This window comes from Delphinapterus leucas, chromosome 17 (genome assembly GCF_059928025.1).
Source record: "Delphinapterus leucas isolate spDelLeu-1000000601 "Yukka" chromosome 17, BTC_Dleu_Yukka2, whole genome shotgun sequence".
NCBI classification, from domain to species: domain Eukaryota; kingdom Metazoa; phylum Chordata; class Mammalia; order Artiodactyla; family Monodontidae; genus Delphinapterus; species Delphinapterus leucas.
This window is the reverse complement of record NC_143145.1, coordinates 14,905,654-14,930,901: the sequence shown is the minus strand read 5'-3', so window position 1 is coordinate 14,930,901 and position 25,248 is coordinate 14,905,654. Positions and strand designations below refer to the sequence as shown.

The window sequence follows — 25,248 nt, the reverse complement described above, 5'->3', positions numbered from 1 at the left end:
GGAGTTACTATACTCATTTGCTGTCCTAGAAGTTATTCTGAATTCTTCCCATCCCCTTGAGCACTTGAAGATGCCTTGAGCACTCTGTGGTCTCCTGGTTCCTAGAGTCGTGGTCCAAGATGTCACTGAATGAAAAGTAAGCACTGCTGCATCTCAGGGCCGTGATTACCCAGGACAAGCAAGCAAGCCCCAGGCTCACTCACAAGAACTCTGTAACAGAATTTACAGCCTGATGCTAATTTCCAAGTATTTCACACATGAATCCAGCCCCACTGAGCATTCCTAACAATGCAAAATTGCTGAAGGATGAAGATGAGAATAAGGACTAAAAAGGAATGAGTTCAAATCAGAGGGAAAAAAAAAGAAAGAAATGACCTTTGAACATAAGCAAGAGTAGCTATGAAGCAAAAGGTTCCCGGAAGGTGATGGAGTGGTCCCCAGGAAAACCTGGGCAATAGTCCCTCAGAGCCAAACTTCAAAATGAGGCCTGGGGGCTTCCCTGGTGGCGCAGTGGTTGAGAGTCCGCCTGCCAATGCAGGGGACACGGGTTCGTGCCCCGGTCCGGGAAGATCCCACATGCCGCGGAGCGGCTGGGCCTGTGAGCCATGGCCGCTGGGCCTGCGCGTCCGGAGCCCGTGCTCCGCAACGGGAGGGGCCACAACAGTGAGAGGCCCGCGTACCGCAAAAAAAAAAAAAAAAAAAAAAAAGAGGCCTGATATTTTCCAGTAGAGCAAGAGAACATTCTGCTCAAAAAAAAAAAAAAACACAATGACATACACACTAAACAAAACCAAAACAAACAAAAAAAACACACCACTTCAAAGTATATTTCTTAAAGAGTTGGCACCATGGAAAAGTTAGCTTTATCAAACACCCTGAGATTTACAAATGGCTCATTCTGATTTATAATTAATATCTGATCCAAGTGCTGTGTTTATTCTTATTCAAGTCAAGGCCGATCTTCCAAATTTAATGAGCCACAGCTGGAGAGGTGCCTTGAGTATTACACAGTCACCAGGGCTCCCGTGAAAACGAAGACTGTGGTCAAGTGTGACAAATTAAGAGCTTTTAAACACCGGCTTCCGATGAGCCATATTTCACTGACTGCTTTTTTCACAGGACATCTTAGCTCTCTCTAATGGGGCCGAGCAAACATGCATCCATCAGCAGGAGAAAGGAGTGCTTCAGCTTACATGCTCCAAGACTATTTGCCTCTTTTACGGTCTTATCCTTATGCACTCCCTAACACAGAAAATTAAACCATGTGCTTGAGGCTCCTATGGTGCTCTCAGCCAGGTACTAGTAGTTTAACAAAATAAGGAAACGGTCCCTGCCCTCAGGAGGCCTATGTATTGTTAAAAAAAAAAAATATATATATATATATATATATATGGTACTTTGTACCAGTGGGGATAAGATTGCTTTAAGTCTCACTCTGTATGTTTAAGACAGCTGATCAGTTAATTATTTTAAACTTTAGCATCCTCATTGGTAAAAGGGGAAGAGCATCTTCTCCTTGGTCAACCCTGAAAACCTGTCAGACAATTAAATGAGGCTGGATAAGAAAAAATGTTGGAGGAGGGGTTGGACTTAAATGTTTTACTGTTTTACTACAGGAGGTGACCTCCTACAGGATGGAGACTAACCTATTTGAAATAAATGATGATAGCGGCAGAGCTGGGGCAGAGGGGTTTGGATATGATCCAGGATAAAGTAATCAAAGGTTCGTAAGCAAAGAAATGGTAAAGGACTTGACAAGTGGCAAAGGGGCCATAGGCTGGAGCCCATGGTCCATCTGGATGCCCACTCATGGATCTGGAAATCCCAGGCCCCATGAAGCTGAATGATGGGCAGGGAAAGTTCCACGTCTCCCAAGTTCTTCTCTCCTTATCTGCTGGGGAGCCAGGGAATGCCCAGTCCTATGGCTAAAGTTCTGGGCAGGGACCCCTGGTGCCAACAGGTAAAGTCCTAAGAAGCCCATGTCATTCCTCCCTCCTCTGTCATCCGCATGGCTTTTTATCTCAGAAAACACCTACCTGCTTTGTCCTCTGGAAAACCATCCCCATACATCCAAACCAACCAATACGCCGTGAATAGGGGTCGTGAAAATAACTGCTTTTTTTTTAATGTCCCAACCCTCTTGAAGCACCCTCTAAGTTCAATCGCACCCCTCCCCTCACTGATTTCAAAAGCATATAGCTTTAACAAGAAGATGTTGCCGTATTTTCTATTTCATATGAAATGATATATTAACAAGCACAAGATGAGGCAATAATAATAGCCCCTTAGAGCACATCAGCATTAGATCCTGGTTTTTAAGCAGTTTTATTGAGACATAATTTGTATACCATAAAATTCACCATTTTTAGGTGTATAAGTCATCAATTTTTCAGTAAATTTAGAGTTATGCAAACACCACCACAATCCCATTTCAGAACATTTCCATCACCACAAAAAGGTCACTCATGCCCATTTGCAGTCAACCTTCTTTTCCACTCCTAGCCCCAGGAAACTACAAATCTACATCTGTCTCTACAGATTTGCATTATCTAGACATTTCATGTAAATAGAATGATACAAACTAAGTTTTAAACTCTATAAGGGTAGGCAGTAATCAGAATGGACTGTGGAGCCAGACTGCCTCAGATCAATTCCCTGCTCTGTCATTTATCAATACTAGCTGTGTGACTTTGGATAAGTTATTCAGCTTATCTGTGCCTCAGTTACCTCATCAGCAAAATGGGGTAACAAGACTCTTTATCTCTTGGGGATGTGAGATTTAACCTGGCCCATTCTTACCTTACATATAATACTTCATCTGACTCTCAAAATTCCAGTGGAAGGAGGCAGAGCGGATATGAGTTTAATTTTACATACGGGAATCAGAGGTCAGGACGCATGGCTAGTAAGTGGCAACGCCACTGCATGCTCCTCTATCTGCAACACTTCCAAAACTAACGCTAATTTGCCTCTTGGGTCCATCCTATTCCATCCTTTGTCTAAGGATGCTGCCGTTTTCCTAGGGATGACATGCTTCTACTTACCGAAGCTGGGACTGTAGCTTTCCGGCTTTGTTTATGAAATCTTCCCAAACTGGATAGCTCCCCTATAACAAAACAAAGCCATACGTCAGTAAGTCATGCTGTGATAGACATCTGATGAAGACACTGACAGCACACTCAATTCCAATTATACAGAAAACAGTATATGCTCTCTTCCTTTGCAGTCTACGACATGTTGCCCAGATTACTGTACATACAAGTGTATTAGCTCAGAAATGGGTTATGAATGTGCTCAGTCCCTGTGATCCTGTAAACACTACAGATACCAAGTGGAACAAGTTTGGCAGAATCTAAGCCATATATCGATGCATCACTTTTTGAGTCAACAGATGGGTGGGTCCAAATTCAAGATATGTAGACCATTTTCTACCCTGAACCACCTGATCATGGCTCTGGCTCTTCTCACCCTTATCCCAGAAGGCAGGGAGGGGGGAACCAGAGTGACTGAGGCTCCTCTCCAGGAGAGGAGACTACTGGGAAGCATTATTAGACTAGCAGAATCTCAAGGTTGGGAAGTTACCTGAACACAGCTGCTTCAGCTGATGGCCTGAGCCCAGCACCTACATACAGCATGCTTACAGGTGGTTCCCCAGCACATTGCAGCTGACAGGGAACTCATCACCCTCCACGGCAGCCTACCTACAACAGCCACCCTGTCCTTTAGGTCCACGCAGCCCTAGTTCTAACCTTCTAGGGATCCACAGAGTTAAGATCAATCCTGCTTCCACACACACATCTTTTCAAAGAACGGAGGATAGCAGTACATTCATCCATAGCTTTCATTCTTTCAGCTCCCAGACGGAATTCTGTGTCTACACGGGCCCCTGCCTCACATCCCCACAGCATCTTGGGGACACTCCATCACATGTCTCTACTTTTCTTCTAAGTATGGTGCTCAGACACTAACTCAAAACTGCAGGCGCAATTCTGATGGGGGCAAACTAGGGCGAGGGGCGGTTACAGCTGCAGGCTAGAATGTGAATGTTACGAGCCCTGACAAGGTAAAAATAACGTATGACACCTCTTGATTTTGTCATTAAGGAGAGGGGATGGGAAAACTATAATGAAGTTAATCATCTCATCTTTTATTACAGAAGCCCCATCAAAATAGTCTAAAACTGAAACTGACCTAAAACAATGATTTCACCTTCCTAATGGTTTTCATAATCTTTTTCTCTTATGCTTAGGAGCACGGTTTCTCTACCTTGCCACTACTGACACTTTGAGCCAGATAATTCTTTCTTTCTTTCTTTCTTTTGCTGGGGTGGGGGGGCGGGGGAGGGGTTCCTGTACATTGCAGGGTGCTTCGCAGGATCCCTGACCTCTATTCACCAGATGTCAGGAACATTCACAGATGCCACTGGATGTGACAAAATGTCTCCAGACACTGCCAGATGGCTCCTACAGGGCAAAGTCACCCCCAGTTAAGAACCACTGCCTTAGAGGAATGTCTGAGAAACTGATTTCTTCTAGTGAAGAAACAGTTATCTGAAGTTCTGCAATTTCTTCAGTATTGCTTCACTTCAGTTTCAATTCTTCCATTCAGTGAAAGTAAAATTAAATATATTTTTATTTTGAAAATATCTTGCATAGAACATGTTAATAAAAGTGCCCATTTATACATTTCTCGAGCTATCAAGTCTGTCTGAAAATGTGCACAGAGACATCTGGAAAACCGTCTACCAAATATTATAATGGAATATTTCTGGGAGCTAAGATTTGGACCAATGTGCTGTTTTCTTGTTTGTACTTTCCTCCATGGCCATAGTTTTGTTTTTTGTTTTTTTAAAATAAGGGTCATGTATCATTTTTATAAAAACAATGAAGTCATTACATTAAAAAAATTTAAGATCAAATTAGCATTTCTGGCAACAACAGCACCGTGAATTTACAATCCACCCAAACCCTAAAGTCTGTTTCGTGCATGCTGCTAGATCACAACCACCAATTCTGCATTTGGCCATTTGGGACCTGCTTGGCCCGACTGCAGGTGCTGGATTTATTCCTCCAAGCGGCAGTGTGCTCCCAACAGGACACTGGGCTGCACCTGGCCAGGGAAGCTGTCTGGCTGGCTACTGGCAGAAGTCCTCTGGCAGCTACATCTGAGCTACTGACACCAACACCCATGCACAGGTCCTGTCCTCATCTGCTAAACCACTTCGCCTCCATCCCATCTTTGTGCCCCAGGGGGTCTCTTCAACCCAAAAGCATAACTTTATTTGTGTTGAACGAAACGTTGTGAGGGCTCAGGCTACCTTTCCAGGCCCATCAAGACACTGTGGGGTCCCAAGTATAGCACCTAATTAATATATTTACAATTTTCTTATCAAGTCCTGGTATGAACATGCCTTCTACATTTACCTCCAAGTAATTAAGGGTAAAGGCTGAGATCAGAGTCCTCTGGCTGGTCACTAGAGATCTCTGTCCAGACGGAAATCAGTTAAGCATCCTTAAGGGCACAAGAGTGCAACTAACCAATCACAGCCTCAGCTAGGCACCCCTTCTCTTTCTGGTCCACAAGACAGTATGAGAAGGTTTATGAAAGGCCTGAGGACGTTCAGAGACACGGACCATCAACTTCTAGCCAAAGGAACCATCATCGCTCATCTGCACATAGGACACGAGAGCCAGGTCCTCCTCTCCCCAGCTGCAGCCACTCCCATCCACGGAACCGCCGAAGAAGGTCACTGAGATGATCCATAATATTTCTTAAGAAAAAGGTGAGGGGCTTCCCTGGTGGCTCAGTGGTTAAGAATCCGCCTGCCAATGCAGGGGACAGGGGTTCGAGCCCTGGTCCGGGAAGATCCCACACGCCGCGGAGCAACTAAGCCCGTGCACCGCAACTACTGAGCCTGCGCTCTAGAGCCCGCGAGCCACAACTACTGAAGCCTGCGTGCCCAGAGCCCGTGCTCCACAACGAGAAGCCACCACAACGAGAAGCCTGCACACCGCAACGAAGAGTAGCACCCCCCGCTCGCCGCAACTAGAGAAAGCCCGCGTGCAGCAACGAAGACCCAATGCAGCCAAAAATAAATAAGCTAATTAAATTAAAAAAGAAAAAGGTGAGGCACATTCACTGAAAACACGCCAGAATGGCAAACGGCCTGCGCAGGGAGCCCCAAATCCTGAGTTCTAGCCACAGCCCTGGCAGTAAATTATGGGGGGTAAGTCACTTGACCTCTCAGGCCAGTTTCTTATAATGATCAACAAAAAAAATGCATAATTCCATCACTGTTATTGAACACTGACATCACGGAACACTGAAAGAATGTTGGGAAGGAATAAGGAACACAAACTCCAGGGGCCCATCTCCTGGCTAGAATCCTAGCTCTCCCGTCTGCCATGGGACATCGGGCAGGTCGTCCGACCTCTGCCTGGGTAAGTCACCACTGCCTAGGGCTGGTGTGAGGAAGAAATGAAGTCAGACATCTAAAGTGCTCAGAGCAGTGCCAGGCACTCAGTAAGTGTCCAGTGACCTTTGACAGGATTGATCCCAGCGTCTGCAGGCTCCCAGGAATCTCCTTCGGGATGCTGGGAGAGATGTTTAAAACTCTCAAGGTCAGATGGTCCACCCAGGCTGGGATCCCTCATTCTTAGTCCTAAGTACAGTTCGGACTGTGCATCTCACTATGAGTTCACCATAGTTAAAGCAGACACAGAGCATGGCAGTGGGACACACAGTGTCAGTCAACGTCTCTGCCGTTCCCAAGTACATGGCAGGTGGAGTACTTAAACCCCAGATGAATGTGCCTGAAAACAGCTGCTCAAACCACTTTCAAAACTACTTATCTGCCCCCACTGGGAGCCTCATTCCAGTCTTTACCAAATTAGCAACAAAAGGAGGGTCCCCGCTCCAGTTAGGGGGTACAGCACCCAGCTCTCTGCCTACGAACACCCACTCAGCCAGAAGAAGGCTGCCAACCACAGCTCTCTCCCCACTTGATGATATTTGACAGTCTCTCAAAGAGTGTCAGGCCCACCTGTTTTAGGCAATATATAATTTAATGGATTCTTTAAAAAAAAAAAAAAGAACTTCTAAGAACAGAAGACAAAAACCTCCTTGTTGAGATTTTTTTTTAAGTGTATAAATGTTATTAAAATTTAAAGGCAAGGTGATGTTGGGTTGTTTCAGATTTTTTTTTTTTAAAGTTTCTTTCAAGGAAAAACAAAAAGTTTCTACCCACCTGAAAGTTTTACTACAAAAATTCAAACGCTTGGAGGAAGTGAGGAAGGAGGGAGAAGGCACCCGTAGGAAGATAAAATGGTAATTGAGAGAAAAAGCACTGGGTTGTTCTAGACGACAAGGCTGGGCAAAGGGGAGCAGACTCAAATTTCAGAAGAAATTTGCCAGTCGAGACACTGTGTACACTGAGAATCCTTTCAGAAAGCAAGTCCAACGTGGTCCTTAATTTTCTAATCTGCACCGCCCACCAAGAAGTCCCAGAAAGCTGTCTCCTGGGGCTATGTGTCTGGCGGGCTCTATTCACCATGCATCCCCAGAGCTATGAGAAAGCCTCAACACAGACCCCACTGCGGAGTTCAACAGAGAACATGGAAGGGTTTCACAGCTTTCCAGACATACCAAAGTCAACGAAAATAAGACGCCCACTGAGCGCCTGGGCTCTGCCAAGTCCAAAGTCACAGGTGAAGGGAAACAGGCTCTCCTCCCTCTGGAACCCTCTGAATTTCTTTGGAGAGGCAGGCAGGGAGGTTGTGAAGCCCTGACAGTTTGTTGAGAATAGAACTCAGATCACACAGGGTTCTGGGAGAATGGAAGAGTTCCCCGTCAAAGCTGGTGTGTTTACAAGCACGTGGAGGGGCTTCCCTGGTGGCGCAGTGGTTGGGAGTCCACCTGCTGATGCAGGGGACGCGGGTTCGTGCCCCGGTCCGGGAAGATCCCACATGCCGCGAAGCGGCTGGGCCCGTGAGCCATGGCCGCTGAGCCTGCGCATCCGGAGCCTGTGCTCCGCAACGGGAGGGGCCACAACAGTGAGAGGCCCGCGTACTGCAAAAAACAACAACAACAACAAAAAAACCCAGCAAGCACGTGGAGGGCTCTCTGCATCTAGCTGCCTGACCGTCTCCACTTCCCTACAGGGAGAGAGATGGGGCTTCCCTGAAGACGGGCTCTAACTCTGCAGCCACCAGTCGGGGCGCCCACCACACAGCCCCTCCGAAGGCTGTTCTCTCATTCTAACCTCCAGGGGGATTCAGCGATCTGGAAAACTCCTACTCAGCCGTCACCACCCAGCTCAAATGTCACCTTTTGCAGAGTATCCTGGGACCCACCTGCTTCCCTCATATCACGCAGTTGGCCATCTCTGAACCTGAGTCTCCCCCGCTGAACTGTGGGCTCGAGGACAGAAAAATGGAGGGAGGAAGGAAAAGCATTTCCGATAAGAGGAACAAAGACAGGGAAGCAGAAACAGCACAAGTGGGCTCCTCCAAGGGACACCGGAGTGGTGCATTTATGCTGGGAGGAGCAGGAGATGGAAGGATGGACAAGGGGACCATGGGCGGCCATCCAGGACAAGATCCAGGGTTGAACTACAAACGGGGCCTTCATCCAGATGGCGAGTGACATAAATCCCAAACCAGCATGGTGACAAGAGAAGCTGGCTACCGCATCACATACCTGATGGCAGCCTGGTCCCTTGGGGAGTGGGGAGGAGAATGAAGTTATTCTCTTACTTCTGACGGAAAAAGACCATCTGATCTCCATCGACTCCCCAAGAGTTTGGTGGCCACCTAAGCAAACATGCAAGCGGGCTGCCCTGCCTACCCTCAAGGTTGAGCTCCGAGAACACCCCCGAGTTCCTGTCCTCTCCTCTGCTTTCCCCACAGCCAGACGGCTGGGCAGGCCACTTGCCTAACCCGAGTACAGGGCTCAGCCAGTGGTCATGCTGACTGGGGGCTCTGCTTTGCTTTGCTTTGTTTTGTATTAAACAGAGGCCTGGGATGGCATCCCACACACGGCACAGCAGAATAAACTGCGTGTAACTCATCAGCCCGGCTGGTTAACGATGCCCCATAAATAATGCAGCAACTGCCTCTCCCAGCCCCGCCGCTGTGACAGCAGAACCTCGGGGCACAGCTGAGGGAATCAGACACCAGTGCTGCCACCTGGGGAACAGAGAGGAGCCGGGAGCCTTGGTGAGAGAAGGGACCGTCTGAGAGGAGCCAGAGACTGGAGGGGACTCTCACGAGGAGGCAGAATTCGGCTCAGCTGAGAATGAAACAGGGACCAGCGGGGACAGGCTATAGGGAGTCAGGTTCCAGCTCAAAAGTTCCAGACAGAGGCTGGCTCACCAGTGGTTATGGCTGATGAGAATCCAAGTCTTGGATATACAACTGGACAGGTCATCTCCCAAGCCCTTCTTTTCACCTTGACAAGCATCGCTGTCACCACCATCATCATTAAGCATCACCATGTTCTAAACGGTTGCTAGATGCCCGATACATAGATCAGCATTTCTCCAATGTTAACTTTCATATCCATCACCTGGGGATCTTGCAAAAATGCAGGTTCTGATTCCCTTGGTCTGAGGTGGGGCCTGGATGTTGCATATTTAATCTGAGTAAGGCCGAGGCTGCTGGTCCACAGGCCACACTCGGAGGAGCACAGCTTGATACACACACTTATTACCTGTTCACAAAAACCCAATGAGCCGGGTGCTCCTAATTATCTCACAGCTGAAGAAACCAAGGACCAGGAAGGTTGCATCCTAGTGGTCTAGGCTGAAACTTGATCCTAAATCTGCCTGACTTTGTGGCCCAAGCGCTGCCCTGATTCTGCTAAGTGCAAGCAGCAAGATGCACAGACCCAGCCTCCCGGCCCAGCCCCAGGGCTGCAGAAAGCCACTCAGTAGGCAGGCTGGGTCCTGCTTTATACTGGGTTCAGTAGGAGCCCAGACAAAGTAAAGTGGAGACCAAGGGCTCCAAACACATAACCCCCGACTACAACCGCAAAGGCCCTGGACAAGCTGTAACATCAACCTAGGAATGGTCAAGATTCTCAACCATGTGAAAAAGAAAACACAAAACAAAGAAAAGCTCTTTGTGCAAAAAACGTCTGATAGAAATGCACGGGAAATGTTCAGTCACCACCATTAGCAGTGTGATTATGGATAATTCTGTTAAGTCTTCTGGTTTCCTGTGGATACCAGAACTGATCTGCTTCTCCCAGGAGGTTGGAGAGCCTGTCTGGAGCATCTCTATAGGCTGCTGCCACCACCCCTGCCACCGGGTCTCTCCCCAGGGTGGGTGTGAGGAACGCAGTCCATATCATCCCTCTCCTTCTTCTTCTAGGGACACCCCTTAGTGACCTCAGGCTTTAGGGAAACGAAAAGCAAAGCTTCAAGAGGAAGTTTCTGACCAAAGCAGGAGTGCCTCTGGACTCCATGCTTCTTGAAGCACAAGGCAGGAATGTGCAGCTTCCAGAAGTGGGTGCCTGTCACAGCTTTGTCCCCAGAGCCATCCTTCCCCACCCCATCCTACAAGATGAAGGGCTCCCAAGATCCTCTGATGAAAGGCGCTGCGTAAGCCCAAAACCATTCCTGGGCTTTTATTTTCTGATTGGGGCTTGCCTAATCCACTAATTATCCCTGTCCATCAAGTGGATGGCAGCCACTCGGATAATCAGTGGTTGCCTCCTTGCACGCCCACCCTCACCCACCTACTCAAGCTCACCAGCAATAAATATGCCTGTGAAAAGGACCTTACAGCTCTGTGCACACTTCGTGGGCACTGCCACCTTCCACTAAACAGATTTCCCCTTCCACTGAACTCCACAAGCCCCAATTCCCAGCCGGGCTATTAGGAATGACACCTGGGTGGGTACCACAAAAAAGGGCCGTGTTTGTTACTTCTATAGTCATTGCCCTTTTTTAGTGTCATTCCACTGAATGTCCTTCTCTTTGCCTGGATAGAGGACCCTGATGGGCAGTCTAATCCAGTGTCTAAAAGGATCAGTGTGGTCTAGTGGGTTGAGTCAGGCTGCCCAACATCAGATCTCCCCACTGGAGACCTAAGTGACTCAGTTTTCCATTGCTGCTCTGTCTTCATCTGTAAATGATAGCCTCGGTAGTTCCCACCTCAAAGGATGTTAACGAGAGTAAGTGAAAGAATACGAGGGCATAGAAGGATGACTAGCACTTAGAAACTTAGAACTCCAGAAATGCCAGCAACTGCTATTTTAATGAGTCAACATACAAGGCCAGCCACCCTGACTGGGACATTTAATGAGCACCTACTATGCACAGGCACCGGGGGGGGGGGGTTAAAACAGGCCAGAGTGTTGAGGAATGCTGCTGTGAAAGCCACCAATCCCAAAGCCTTCGGAGGGCACCACACTTCAGATATAAAGCACTGGAAGGTGGGGTTGGTGCAAATTTCTGGAGGGGGGTGATTCCTCACCGAGGTCTTAAAGGACAAAAGGGAATTTTCTGGGCCAAGAGGAAGGAAAGAAAGGACAGGAGGAAGCATTCCCTGCAGAAGAAAGAGAATTAGCAAAGGATAGGAAGTATAGAAGACTATGCTACATTCAGACATGAGAGTCATTCTGTTCACCTGGAACACATCCAGGGAAGGTGTGATCTGGGGGGCGGGGACAGGGTGGGAAGAGCAGGGAGATCCTTCCTACTCACTTCCTGAGCTGCAGAGGAGGCTCTTGGTGGCTCAGGGGGGCCCAAGAGCCACCCCCACTTCTACTTACTCATGGTACACTCCCAGCATGACCTCCCAGAGACTCACCACCGGGGAATGTCTGTTAAACCTGCAGATGCCTGAGCCCCGCCCCAGATCTGCACAATCAGAATCTCTGGGGGTGGGACCCAGGGGTCTGCATTTAACACATTCCCCAGGGGACACTCATGCTCTGATGGCTAAAATCACATACAGATTTGAGAATTATCGCTCTAGATAAGATGCCACATCCCTCTGAAGTCTTGGATACTGTGGTGTCAGCAATTTCTCAGTCCTGATGTTCAGACCTTGCTCCTTCAGAAGTAATCCCTGGGGATAAGCACTTGCACATGGGAATGTGAACTCATACACATTTTCTGAAAGGCATCTGGCAATGGGTTTCAAGAGCCATGAAAGTATGTACCTTTGACCCAGGATAAATCCTTCTGGGGAAACCACCAGTGTAAGTCAACGTGTAGCTACAAGGATATATTCACTGGAGTGCTGCTTATAATTAGTGAAAAACGGGACACAGCCTAATCACAAATCAGTATGTAACTGGCTCCCACCTCAGGGCCTTTGCACATGCTCTTCCCTTAGCCTGGAACATTCATTATTTCTCTAATATCCACATACTTCATAAGCTGTTGCTCAAATGTCACCTTCTCTGTGAATCCTTCCCTATTTAAAAACTGCCACACTGGGTCTGCTTTATTTTTTCCCATTGCACATATCCTTCTAAAATATAACACAATTGACTTATTCAGTTTGTCTGTCCCAGACCCCCACCCCCCCTCCACTAGAATCTAAGTTCCAAGAGGGCAGAGATCTGTGTCCATTTTATTTACTGCTGTGTCCCCAGCACTTAACACAGAACCTGGCACACGGCAGGTCCTCAAATGTGTGTCAACTAAATGAATTAACTACAAACAAACAAAACAATGGACCACCACACAGCCATTAAAACTGACCTGGCTTCTAATTACACACACAGAAAGCACAAGTGAAAAGCTCAGTGTTAAAAGAAACTTCTGGCAGGGCACAGGCCGCAAGAGCCTTCATCTAAAACGTGTGTCCATAACCCACTTTGTAATCAAGTGGTTATGGGTGACTTTTATTTTTTACTTGCCTGAGGTTTTAGTTTTCCTTTCATTAACTTTCTATTACTTACATAATCTTGGAGAAGTAATCCCTCATGAAATGCTCTCAAAACATTTGCTAATGCTTTATGCTAAATGTAGAGGAAAGCTCTCTCCTTGGTGATTTAATTAGGGTGTCCCTAATTAAGGCCAGCACAACATCAAAGAGGCCAGGTTCCAGGGGATCCTTGCTTCAGGTCTACTCCCGGTTGCAAGACGATGCCCCTCCCCCAGCAGCAGCTCAGATCCTCCCAGTGCCCGGACGCCAAGGGCCTGGCCATCAGCTAGCTACTCCTGGCCCTGCTCCCCGCTACTTGCTTCCTATTGGGGTGCTTCATCCAATTATCCAGGCCCCAGATCACATCCTGCTGGAGAGCTGGCTTTGAAGGTTCAATAAACAATCACTTCAAAACAAAGAGGGACCATTAAACCAAACTCAAAGACTTCCTTAATGGCCTCCTCCTCAGCTGCCGGAGCTGCCGGCCGGGCTGGGGCAAGCTGGGCCTCAGAAGCGAAACTGAGGTCTCCCTGTGAACTAATCTCGAAGCCTTTCCAGCCTCCTACTGCACACAGCCCCCTTTCCTGAGGTGCAATCGTGTGGGTTGCAGAGCCACTACTGGGGCGACCCTGACAGAGGGGGTTTCTCCAGCAAAACAAACATACGTCATGTGGTTGTCACCTCGGACAACTGTGTCAGACCCTTGGGAACCACACCCCGCCTGCCCCCCACATACTTTCCTCTGCTGACGAATCAGCGGCCCCCGGCTGAGTCTACCGCCCAACAACTTCATGTCGTTGGTGGGTCCAACTCCTCTTGAAATAAAGGGAGGCCTCCTGGGCCTCCTGAAGCAGCTCAGAGGACAGCCTAGATTTTTCTTGCTTTTTCTGGTTCATCCTGAGTCCTAAAGCTGTAGGTAGAATAATCTTCAAAGTAATTGATAACATACACCCATTATGGAATCTGAAAAGGAAATCCTAAAATGCTGAGAGAGACAGCTCAGCACTGTGGATTAAGGGTACAGACTCCGGAGCCAGACTACCTGGGCTCAACTCCCAGTTGTACCTCTTGATAGTTGTAAGATGGGGGCAAATGGCTTAACCGCTCTGCACCTCAGTTTCCCCATCTGCAAAATGGGAATTATAGCAGTAATTCCCTCACTGTTAGATGGACTAGTATTGAATAACTACCTCATTGGGTTGTTGGGAGGATTAAGAGTCTTTGTAAAGCACTAGAATAGTGCCTGGTTGTACCATAAAAATGCTTGTTAAGTAAGTAAAATAAAACTCAGGTCTCAGCTTGGGGGTCACCCGTATCAAAAGCCTCCCCCTGATTCTGTCTTCCTACTCCAAATGAGAATCAGAGGCCTTCCCCAGGCCCCCCTCAAACTCTTGTGCTGACATCTATCATGGCACAGATCACACGGATTTCTAGTTACTTGTCTCTTCCTCCTCTAGACTAAACAATTTTCGGGCAAGGTCATAGGTGTATCTCTACCCCCCAGCAGTGCCTGGCCCAGAGCAGTCGTCATATTTGTTGAGTATGTATACTGTGTTCTCTCAAATTATTTACACGCTGAAAGCTGAAAAGCGTTTCACTCTTGTCTATTGCATTATCAAAGCGAAGATATATGTTTCTTATATTTTCTGAAACATCTGAGTGTCGCTGTCAGCAGGGTACTCTGCTGGAAATTACTAGGTTGGCTCCGATAGATACATAAGAGAGTTTTATTCAGCATTCATTTTGTGCTAAGCCCTTTACATATATTTTCTCTTTTAATCCTCCACAACTTTAATAGAAGAGTATTACTCTACCCATTTTACAGGTAAGAAAATTAAGTGTCAAGGAACAAGAGTAACTTGCCCAGAGTAATAGAGCTAGGAAGTGGCAGAGCCAGGCTTCAAAGCCCAAGGGCAACCACTTAAGGTAGAATGTAGTAAGTACTAGGTAGAATCAACATGAACTTGGAAAAATGCCCAAGGGCATCTGACCTGGTAGGCAGACGAGGGTCCAGAAATGAGGTAACTTTCTGGTGAGGCCTTGAAGGATGAGAAAGATTTCGATAATGCCGAAAACGGCACAGAAGCTCTTCCAAGCGGGACAAACAGCAAGAAAGAGGAGCACAGGATGCGTTCAAAGAAGCCAGGGAATCCAGGCGGGGAGACACTGGGCACAGAGCAGGTCACTCTGCTGGGCCAAGTCACAGGTGGTCCCCAAGGCCTGGCTAAGACAGGTGGGCCATATTCAGCAAGTAGGCAGGTAGGAAGAACCCAAATATGGCCAAGTCTTGGGAAGGGACAGAAGCTAGTACGAAGCTGCTGCTAAAAGGCAGACTAGAGGCAAATGAGGCACTTCTCTGGTAGTCACTCCGGAAAAAGAAGGAGCGACTCAAACAAGGTGAACAGAAAAAGATGGCCCTTATGAAGCAACTCAGTCTCCCCTTACACTGGTGTAAACAGCTCTAAACGGTTTTTTTCTTTTACGCATTAAATTAAAGGCCCTGAGGACCTCCGCCAGGTACACAGCCCTTCCCTGCCTTTATATACAGACAGAGGGTTTGCAAACAGAGAAATGCCAATAGGCCCTGCTGAGCCAGATGAGGTTATAATGAACTCAGGAGTGATTTACTCAGCAAGAAAAAAAAAAAACTAAACTTCTCCATTTCCTGCAACTTCACTGCAAGCTCTAAATACAGCTCAGTAAAGGGTGGGGTCATGTTTGCCCTAAGAAGTGGTGGAGATAATTACTGATTTCAAAACTTCAGAATACTTCATTCCCAAATCTGCAAGACAGAAAACAGAAAACAGCAGCAGCTAACATCTGAGTGCATGTACGCCAGGGACTGTGTGAAACCCTTTACAAGTACGATCTCATTTCAGAATCCCCCCCAACAACCCTATAAGATGGGTACTTTATGAGACCCATTTTACAGAAAAGGAAAATGAGGCTCAGAGATGAAGAAATTTGCCCACAGGATTTAAAACCAGACCTCTCTGACTCCAAGGTCAGCAATAGCTCCAGAATTTCTACAGGAGGGGTTTAGGGGCAGTGATGTGGCCAGGAGGAAACAGAATGTGGGCAGGAAGCCGTGTTGCCAAGCAAGCACACTGTTTTTACTTAGGTGGTATGTTATAGATCTGCACTGTCCGATATGTAGCCACTAGTCACATATGACTGTTTAAACTTAAACAAATTACAAGTAAATAAAATTTAAAAATCAGTTCCTCGGTTGCACTAGCCACACGTCAAGTGCTCAAAAGTCACATGTGGCTAGTGGCTAATGTATCTGACAATTTCCATGACTGTAGAAAATCATGCTGGACAGGACTATTACAGATCAACTAAAAACAGCCAAGGATTCTAAAGATGCTTTTTCTGTTGTTATTTTCCAATGTGTTCACTTTAATGTTGTTTCACTAAAAATTTATTCTTATTTTTAGTAACTGTAGTAAATACACATAAAATTTACCATCCTGAAGCCCAGTGGTGTTAAGCATATTCTCATTGCTGTGTGACCATGTAAAGATGCTTTTACTCAGACTTAGGCAAGACTGAGAAAACACGTTGAGGGTGCTTAAACTATGTATAGCTGGGGGTGCTTTTAAAAATCCTAATGTCCAGGATGTACTCCAGAAGCACTGAAACAGACCCTCTGAGGAATTAGGGTCCAGGCATCAGTGTCTTATGGCTCCCAGGGAATCCAATGCGCTCATCCCTGTGACCATGCTCATTCTACCAAAATGGGCACACCTGCCCAGAACTGCCTCTTCCTCCTCCAGCCAGACCCCCGTCTGTGGGAGGTGGCAGGGAAGGGAGGCCCACGCAAAACCTTCCATCCACCAAACCAGTCATCCACCTCCAGGATTCGGGAGGCGGCTGGTGCTGACCAAGCTAATACTTTCACTACTGTCCAAATTCTTTGAGGAGAAGCAAATAAAAAGACACACAGCTCAAAAGGCACCCCACTGATTTTTTTTTCCACCCACTTAAACTAGACAGGAAAAGAAAAACCACTTAGAAACTATGACCAAGGTCATATATGCCAAGAAATCAGCACAGAAAGGAGGTTTTTTGGCAATTCCATCAACTTCCCCAAACACAATCTTGCAATGGTTCGATTGACTCAACCCAACTCGAGGGTGACCGGGAAATAATTAAATATGGAAAGTCCTTTTACAGAAGTGTTCCAGGGCTGGACATAATATGAGTTCAAGGCAAGGAGTTCTCTTTGAGGAGTAACTGATCTCCGGGTGAATTTGTTTAATTCATATAATTAGGGGGACCGATGGGCATAGTCACCCAACCTTAGGGACCAATGGGCTCCCCAGACACATAAAGGCAGCCCTCTGGCCAGTCACGGAGAAGACTGCAGGTGCTTTGTATGGGGACAAGGACAGAAGCCAAGGATGGAGGTGTGACTTTCCTCTCTGCGCACCCAGGGGAAGGAGAGGAGAGGGGAAAGGCAGGTTGTCTGTCAGAGAAGATTGGTAAGTGGGAGAAGGAAGGAAGCCACAATATGTCGATACATCACAAATTAAACCATTTCCACAAAAGTGACAGCCAGATGGGAGCTGTGCACCACCCCCACCCCCAGAGTTCTCCCAGCATCTCAGCTCAGGCTCACACCTCCAGGCTGCAGGCACAGAGATGTGACCTTGATTCCTTCCTTGGGCCTCCTGCAAGACTCAGGCAAGTAAAATGCTGTGGAAATAAATCCACAGCCCCCTCTCTACCTTAGGCATGCTCTAAAGAGCTCCAGCTTTAAGGTCAAATAAACCAAGGTCTGAATACCAGCCCACCTCACCACGGCATTAAACTAATTACTGACTCCAAGCCTCAGTGTTCTCATATGTAAAGCGGGGACGATGGTGAGGATGACGGGAAATCCTGGCGCCCAGTAGATTCTCACCGAGTCCCTTGCTGCCCCCTGTTCACTACATGCAATGATTACAGAGCACCTACCACGGACCAGGTGGCACCAAGAGCATCTTAAATTGGGAAGCGGCAGACGACACAGCCCCATGCCAAGGTCTTCCCTAGGCTAAGAGGTGGGAAACATTAATAATGGGTGGGCTGCTCTGGAATCTACGCCGGGTGGATTTTGGTTTTGCTTTTGGAGGGGGGCTGTATATGCATATGTGTATATGTGTGTGTGTGTGTGTTGCGTGCGCACACACGTGCGCGCGCACAACACACACTCAGATGCAGCCTTCTGCATTCTCCAGCTCATTCGAGGGAGAACCTTGGCAGTCAAATACAATGGGCTTCCTCAATGCTCATCCAATTAATTTATTCCATTTGTCTCTCTGGTTTGCTACTTAATAAGGCCGAATCGGCAGTGCAATCTGCAATCTGAGTTAAACGGCTTCAGGCATCGGTCGGCTCCCTTTCAGGAGTCCCAAATGCGTATTGTCTGCTGTCCTAGGCAGCTGAATCTGTCCTTTGGCTTTTTTTTGGTTCAGGGAGAGGTATTTCTTTGTTTTTGCAAAGGTGTGGGTTTTGCAAAGGTGTGGGTTTTAGGGGAAAGTGTCCTGAAGGCGGTTCCAAGAAGTAATGGCAAACTCAAAATGATCTCATTTTTCCATACCCGATATAAACATCTAAATGGTCTTGCTACAGAAGGATCTGGCCAGCTCTCGACCGTCCCTAGGAAGATGGAAAAAGCCTAGATGAAAATTATAGATAAAGCACCTAATGGATCAACAGTTTCAACCTTTTCACCCTCCAAGCATTTTAACCTCAAGTGAGCTGGCCAAATGGACAGGCATTGTTTTCACTTTTTCCTTTTCCCTCCCTCAAGAGGCAAAAGAGTTCCGAGGCCAAGAGGTCAGCAGCAGAGTGTGGGTGGGACATACTTGTGCTAAAAACTTGTTCACTGTTTCTCTGAAATTCAAATTTAACCAGGAATCCTGTATCTTGACTTGCTGATATCAAGCTCGGTGCTTGCCATGTCACTGATGCTCAATCAATACTGTAGGATTATGAGTTCACGTTACTCTCATAAAGAACTAGGTGATAGCTGAACCGGGCAAAATTCAAACTCAGCCTACCTTCCATGCAAACCGTGACTGCGAATGACCTTCTCTCTCCATCTGGGGCATTACCAACTAGGATCTCAGAACGTAAACGTTCACAGCATCAAACAACAATTTGGTTAAATATGACGTACAAGGGATTTTCCCCACAGAGACACTCAAGCCAAGACCAAAAAAAATGACTTCTTCCCAAACCTCGACGACAAGATTTGCACCTAAAAGCCCCCAAAGATTGATCTACAGAGAATAGGCCCTAAATCTCTCAACAGGCACCATTCTGGGCAGTTCCCTGCCGCTGGTTTTATGACATCTTCACTTCTCCTTCTTCTCCCACAGGCCTAAACTGAGGAAGCTGTAAAAGCCTGGACAAACACAGCCATTTGCTAAGAGAAAAGGCAACATGGGGCCCATCTGTACTTTACAAGGGCTTTGCTTGTCTACCTTTGTGTGTCACCGTTTACAGAGCAGCCTGCCTCCCTCAGAGCACCTGGCCACTGGCGGAGGCCTTGGCTGGGTTTTCGCTACCTTCCTAGAGAAAACACTTTTTTTTGAAAAGTCAAAAGGAAGGCCTGCAGGGGCTGACGGATGTCCCTCCCCAGGCTGGACTACCAGCCCTTCCTTCATGACCGCCATATTGAATTGAACTGGACAAGCAACTCTCCAAGGGCAGCCCTTGTGGATCGCTAGTTCCTCACAGCCCAGCAAAAGGCCTTCCACACAGCAGGCCCTCAATAAACACCGAGGAAGTGAACCTCTTGTCTGACAGACACCCCAGAGCCAAAGCAAAACAGTAGAGGTGAAAAACAACCCTGAAATCATTATCCAGTGCTGGATCCACTGCCCACATTCTTGATCTTGTGATAAGTAAGGAAAAATATCATGACATGTCTTTGAACCACAAAAGATTTCCATGGAATTCAAGAAGTCCCTTAAGCAGGTCTAATTTTAGGTAGAACTTAGGAGAGAGGATACTGGTGGCAAACAGAGGTGGGGGGCAGTGGAGGAAAACTGAACAAGGCCCCTATTCTGCTCGGCACAGGTGCTGGTAACAGGACACCCCTGCCTCAAGTGAGACGTGGGGTGGAGAATTCAAGGTGTGCTTGGGTGTTTTTTTCACCCCCAGTCACATTATACAACCCCGAACACACTCTCCAACCCAGTACAAAGTTCTCCCTGCATCAGGCCCAATGCAGCTCCTGACATGCTGATTCTTGAGCAACAAGGCTGAGGAAAATATTTGATTTTAGCGTCCAACTATTTTTTTTAAAACTAAGTTAGTTATTAAAAGAAGACAGACATCTACAGGCTGAGCTGCCCTCAAGTTTGGCCAGGGTCTCCTGGTCTTAAAAGCTCTCCAAACATCACTGAATTCTACATGCTGGTTCAATTACTTAACTAAAAAAATTTAAAAATACAAATATCAAATCAGCATGTCGTACACGCGAAACTAATGTCATATATTCATTACAGCTCAAGTTTTAAAAAAGAAAAAGTAATGGCACAAATCTGCTGTTTGAAGCATTAGCCTGTCTTTCCCGGGACTTGGAGAGAAATTCCAAAAAGATTCCAGGATCTCCTTAACGCAGTCAACAGTGTTTAAACATCAGAAGTCAGTCATCTGGCCTTCCACAGTCACTTCCAAGCTACTGTCCCCTAAACAAACTGGCGATGGGCCCTTGCCTCCAGCCACATGAATCCCTAGTCTCCCCTTCCCTTTGGGACCAGCTCACTCCAGACAACCTGATTTATGCGGACGGCGGAAGGGCAGCCAGTAAGCGATTTTGCACACCACCATTCATTAGTGACCACCAGAGTAGGATGGAAGAAAGGAAAAAACCACAGGGTTTTCCCTCATCAAGGAATCAATAAGTTATTTAACAGCTGTTGCAGGATCCCAATGGAAGAAAAGTGAGGGTTTCTTCACTGCACCCGACCCCCTGAAAAGGATAAAACACACACCCTGACAGCCCAGGACTTAGCCAGATGAAAGATCGTTAGAAGAATGCACAAAGAATCCTCTCCAGCTTTTCCATGCCTTGAGGTTCTTTGGTTTGGGAAGATGGATGGTGCTAGGCCTTGAAATTACTCCATTTTTTGTTGTTTTCTTTTTTTTTTTTCCAAAGAGGAAATTGACTCCCTTCCTGTGCTGCTGTACATTTTGGAGAATCAAATGCTACTTTAAAAAAAAAAAGTTTTCCTTACCCTTCCCCCCCCCCCCCCGACTCCAGTAACACTTCTGAGCAAATAACCTGAAAACGTTCTCAAGATGGCATTCCAAATGGGTTTCCAACATTTACATGTGTCCTTCATAGCAAACAGAAAGGGAACCAAAGGCGTCATAAACCTATCATGGGAGTTCAAGGAAGTGAAAAGGAGGATAAGCAGGTCCTTAGAAAGACAGCCCATTTCAGATATTAAAAATTGACTTTTGTTGCTGGTAACTCCATGCATAAGCATACTATACACTGCTTATCCTAAACGCCCAAATTTTAAAATTCCCTTTTAAAATGTCACTGCCATCTACTCCATGAAGAAGCCTTTTAAAAAGAAAACTCCACGAAAACAGTCTTAAGCATAAACAATCTTGGAAATTAGACACCGCCCCTCTCTTTTTCCTTATCTCTCTATTCCCCAAAAGTCTGAAACTCTGCAGACCCCAAAGCATGTTTTCATCTTCCACTCCACTTCGCTTTTAAAATCTCTGACTGCCAAAACAAAATAAACCTTTAAAATAAATGTCTTCCCAACAGGATGTTGAACAAACCCAACTCAATTCAAAGGGAAAGAACTCATGAACCACAAACTATAGATCCAGCACTAAAAGGGCATTAAATAAGTATTTTTAACTGGAATCCTGGGGAGGGAGAAGCATGCCACCTTAGCACCCACAAATCCCCCAGGCAGAAAGCGCTGCAGGACAGTCCCGGGATGGCAGGTAGAAAGCATTAGGGCCTACCTTCAAGTGAGTTACTTTCTGAAGGGCTTTGGGTTCAAACCTGTAAATTGGAAGAACTGAGCCTAGATTCTGGATTAAGGAACAAAGAGCAAGGAAAAAACTCCAGATGTGAACACTCTGGGACTGCAGTGGGTCGATGGGTTAGGTCACTGGGTTCTTGTTACTACAGAGGGACTGGAAACATCCATTTCTCCCCTCCAAAAAAACACAAGCAGCTCTCCCAACCCATCTCGAATTCTTCCCCTGGTGATCAGAATACACGTGTGCCTCAAACCAAATCCTGTTTGATTATAAGGCCTATAGAATTTCAGTTAACAAGAAAGACCCCAGGGTCTACAGAGGGAACACCGAGCTTTGTCTCAAAAGAGCACTTCAATTATTCAATGTGGATTGGGGGCAAAGGAATGAAAGGGCTGTCTTTGAACAGGGAATAATCCATCTAATTCCAAGGGGTTGGATTAGAGGCATTCCTCGGCAAGCAGGGTCCCGCTGAAGATAAGGCTACACGGATGTCAATTTCTGACAAAAGGCACAGGCTCTGGATAGGGATTTCAAAATGGACAAGACCAGGACGGAGGCACCTGGGAAAAAGTTCACCCCGGGTGAGGTGGCAGCTGGTTCTAAGAGGGGGAAACAGGCCATGACAGCTGAGCATTCCTTCCCAAAGTCCATCTCCGAGGCCGAACCCTCTCCAAACCTTACACTTCAACAGACAAAAGCTCCCGCAGGCGCCGAGGCAGCGGCTTAAGAGGGGCTGTCCACACCCACCCGCTGCACAGCTTTCCAAACCTGCCCACTCGTTTTGGAAGCCGAGCTTTCAATTAAACACCACCTCCCCGGATCTGTTGAGGCAAACTGGGGCTGGGCTACAGCCAAAGAGAAGCTCCCTAAATACACATGAAAAAAAATCCCCCCACCGCCCCCAATTCCCACCTCCAGCCAGCTCGCTCGTATACATTTCCTTTGGATTAGTAACACAGGGCCCTGGTCTATCTCTGTGCACAGAAAATCCACATCCAAGGATCAGGTTATCCCCAGTCCCACCCTTCGCAGGAAAATGCCAGGGTGTTGTTCCCCGCCCCCATCACACACACGCGCGCCCGCACGCGGTCGAACACACACACTGAGTCTCCACAATCCTTCCAAGAGAAAACCTGGAGTCTGTTTGTGCTGGGTGGCTAGGTGATACAGTTGTTTAAGGTGCCCCAGTCTGGACCTCAGGCTGGGAGCCTCAGCCAGGGGAAGTGGGGTCCCCGCAAAACTGCTCTGGGAACTTCTTCTCCGCGCCCCGGGGGAGGGCCGAGGGGAGGCACGCACTCCTTCGCCAGCTTTGGAAGAGCCTAATTAATACCTAATTTGCTCAGATCTCCCCCAGGTGGACCTGAAAGCCAACAAGGGAGAGGGAGGTCCCTCCCAGTCTCTCGAGTCGGGGGGCTCCTTCCCACGGCTGGGAAGAGCCCCCGCCCTGTACCCCAGGGAATCAGTTGTCCGCCCAGGCATCCAGCCTCCGCGGGTCGCGGACACTCCGTCCAGCGACAGACAATGGAAAACTTGGAGCCGCGGCCCTGGGCCCCCAGGGAAATGAGACGGTGCCGTCCCCTGGGACAATGAGCGGGGAGAGGTCAGGAGGCATCACATACCCCCAGAAAAGCCGCCCGCCCGGTGACCCAGCAGAGCCCGGAGCGGCGCCCCGGTGAGCAGGTGACACCCGGGCCGGAGCGCTGCCGCAGGTGGCCGGAGGCCACGGCGCAGGCAAGGGCCGGGCGGCTGGCCCAGGGCGGAGGCGAAGCCCCGTGGCGAGGTCAGTGCGCGGCGGCCGCCGCCGCAGCCGCGCCCCCAGCGTCCTACCTTCATGTCGCTGATGATGGTCTGGAAGAGGCCTCCGAGCGCGCTGCATTCCTTCTCAATCACAGCCTCCATTTTCCCGGCGTCGTCAGGGACAGGACACACACTCGGGGCTGCCTGGACTATGAGCGGGGCCGAGGATCGCTCACCCCGGGAGGAATTTCAGCCTCAGAGCGACCCACCGCCGACTCGCAGCCTCTTCTCCACAGAGGACGAATGCCCGAGAATCGACTGTTCTCTGCCCAAAATAAGAATAATAATTTAAAAAGCCAAACCGCTCTGTAGGGCGCCTACATGCAGCGCTCAGCTCCTGGCCTTAAAAATGCCCGGAGAAGACTGACAATCAGGCCACCACTGGTGCCGACGACAGAAACGGCAAATCCCATCTTGAAGCAGCGAAAACCACCCGCTGACCCAGGGCCAGCGCCATTTAAAAATGCAAGATTTTCTAATTTAACAAATGTTTTTGAAATTAAACAAACAAACAAAAAAACCGCCCAACAGCAGAGCGGGTCTGCTCGCGGAGCCCGGATCTGTTGCTCGCAGCCGCGGCCGCCGCCTCCTTTTCAGTCCTGCGCGACCGGCCCCAGCGCTCGCTCCTGCTCGGCTCCCGGGGACGTTCGCGGGGGCGCACGCGCGCTCGCGGCCGTGCGTCCGCCGCGGAGGCACGGGGAGGGCGCGCGCCCGGGGCCGTGAGGCCGCCGCACGCGGGCGGGGCAGGGAGCGCGTGCCCGCGAGGCGCGTGGGGCGCCGGCTGCAGAGAGGAGCAGGCAGGCGCGCGGGCGGTGCGGGGAGGATCCAACCCCCGCGCGAGCCTCCTCTGCGAGCACCACCCCCATCCCTTGGCCGCGGGTCGCAGAGCCGAGAGGGCGTGTCAGCACGCCGGCTAGGCGAGCGCCCACCCCACAATGGCTGCGAGCGCCTGCAGCCGCCGACCCCCGGGACTTGCACGGTGGCACGCTTAGCGCAGTACCTCGCAACTAGGGAGCAGTCGGTAGGGCGGGAAAACTACCGCTGCTGCCGCTACTACTGCAGGCTTCTGAGAAGAGGCCGCTTCTCTGATATCAGGACTGCAGCGCCGAGTCACGATTGCAAACAGCCAAATACGTAATTAAGGAGAGGTCGGCGACGTATCCCGCAGCGGCATCCGAGTTCAATAAAGTTGCAGGATGCTGGGAAAGTCGATTGATTTTGCCCTTGCGAAATAAATGGCATTAGAGCTTCCGTGTACTGTTCGTCAGTTTATGGAGATGGCTGACTGCCCGTGACTTGGACGGTTGTTTTTCAGGCGCGCTGAGGGCATCGGGTGGTGGTGTCACTACAGAGAGCCCTGTTGGGAGGTTTAACCTGAAAATAGCACAAATGGGCCCAGGTTGATTTTGAGGCTGGTGGTTTGTTTTCCCAGCTCCACCGCCTAACTGCACAGCCGGGTCTCATTTAGATCAACATCAAATAGGCAAGGAGGAGGGGAATCAAATGAGCAGCTTTTTTAAAGACCTTAAAACGTAAGCCCCCAACTCTGGGCTGTTCC

At 48.4% G+C, this 25,248-nt stretch overlaps 1 protein-coding gene across 8 annotated transcripts in view; it reads right to left on the bottom strand.

The window, feature by feature from the left end:
• The window catches only part of MTSS1 (MTSS I-BAR domain containing 1), a 162,863-nt gene extending 137,840 nt beyond the window's left edge, over nucleotides 1-25,023 (bottom strand). The window contains exons 1-3 of one of the 8 annotated variants that reach the window (XM_089898733.1): nucleotides 24,691-25,023; nucleotides 23,721-23,955; nucleotides 3,045-3,106 (exon numbers count right to left, since the gene is read on the bottom strand). In XM_089898733.1, the coding sequence (XP_089754859.1) occupies nucleotides 3,045-3,106; nucleotides 23,721-23,792 (134 nt within the window). In that variant the 5' untranslated portion in view covers nucleotides 23,793-23,955; nucleotides 24,691-25,023. Of the gene's footprint in view, nucleotides 1-3,044; nucleotides 3,107-23,720; nucleotides 24,635-24,690 lie in introns of those variants that run through there. The other 7 variants (XM_089898734.1, XM_030764156.2, XM_030764151.2 and 4 more) reach the window with 7 other exon arrangements.
• Between the last annotated feature and the right edge of the window lie 225 nt (nucleotides 25,024-25,248).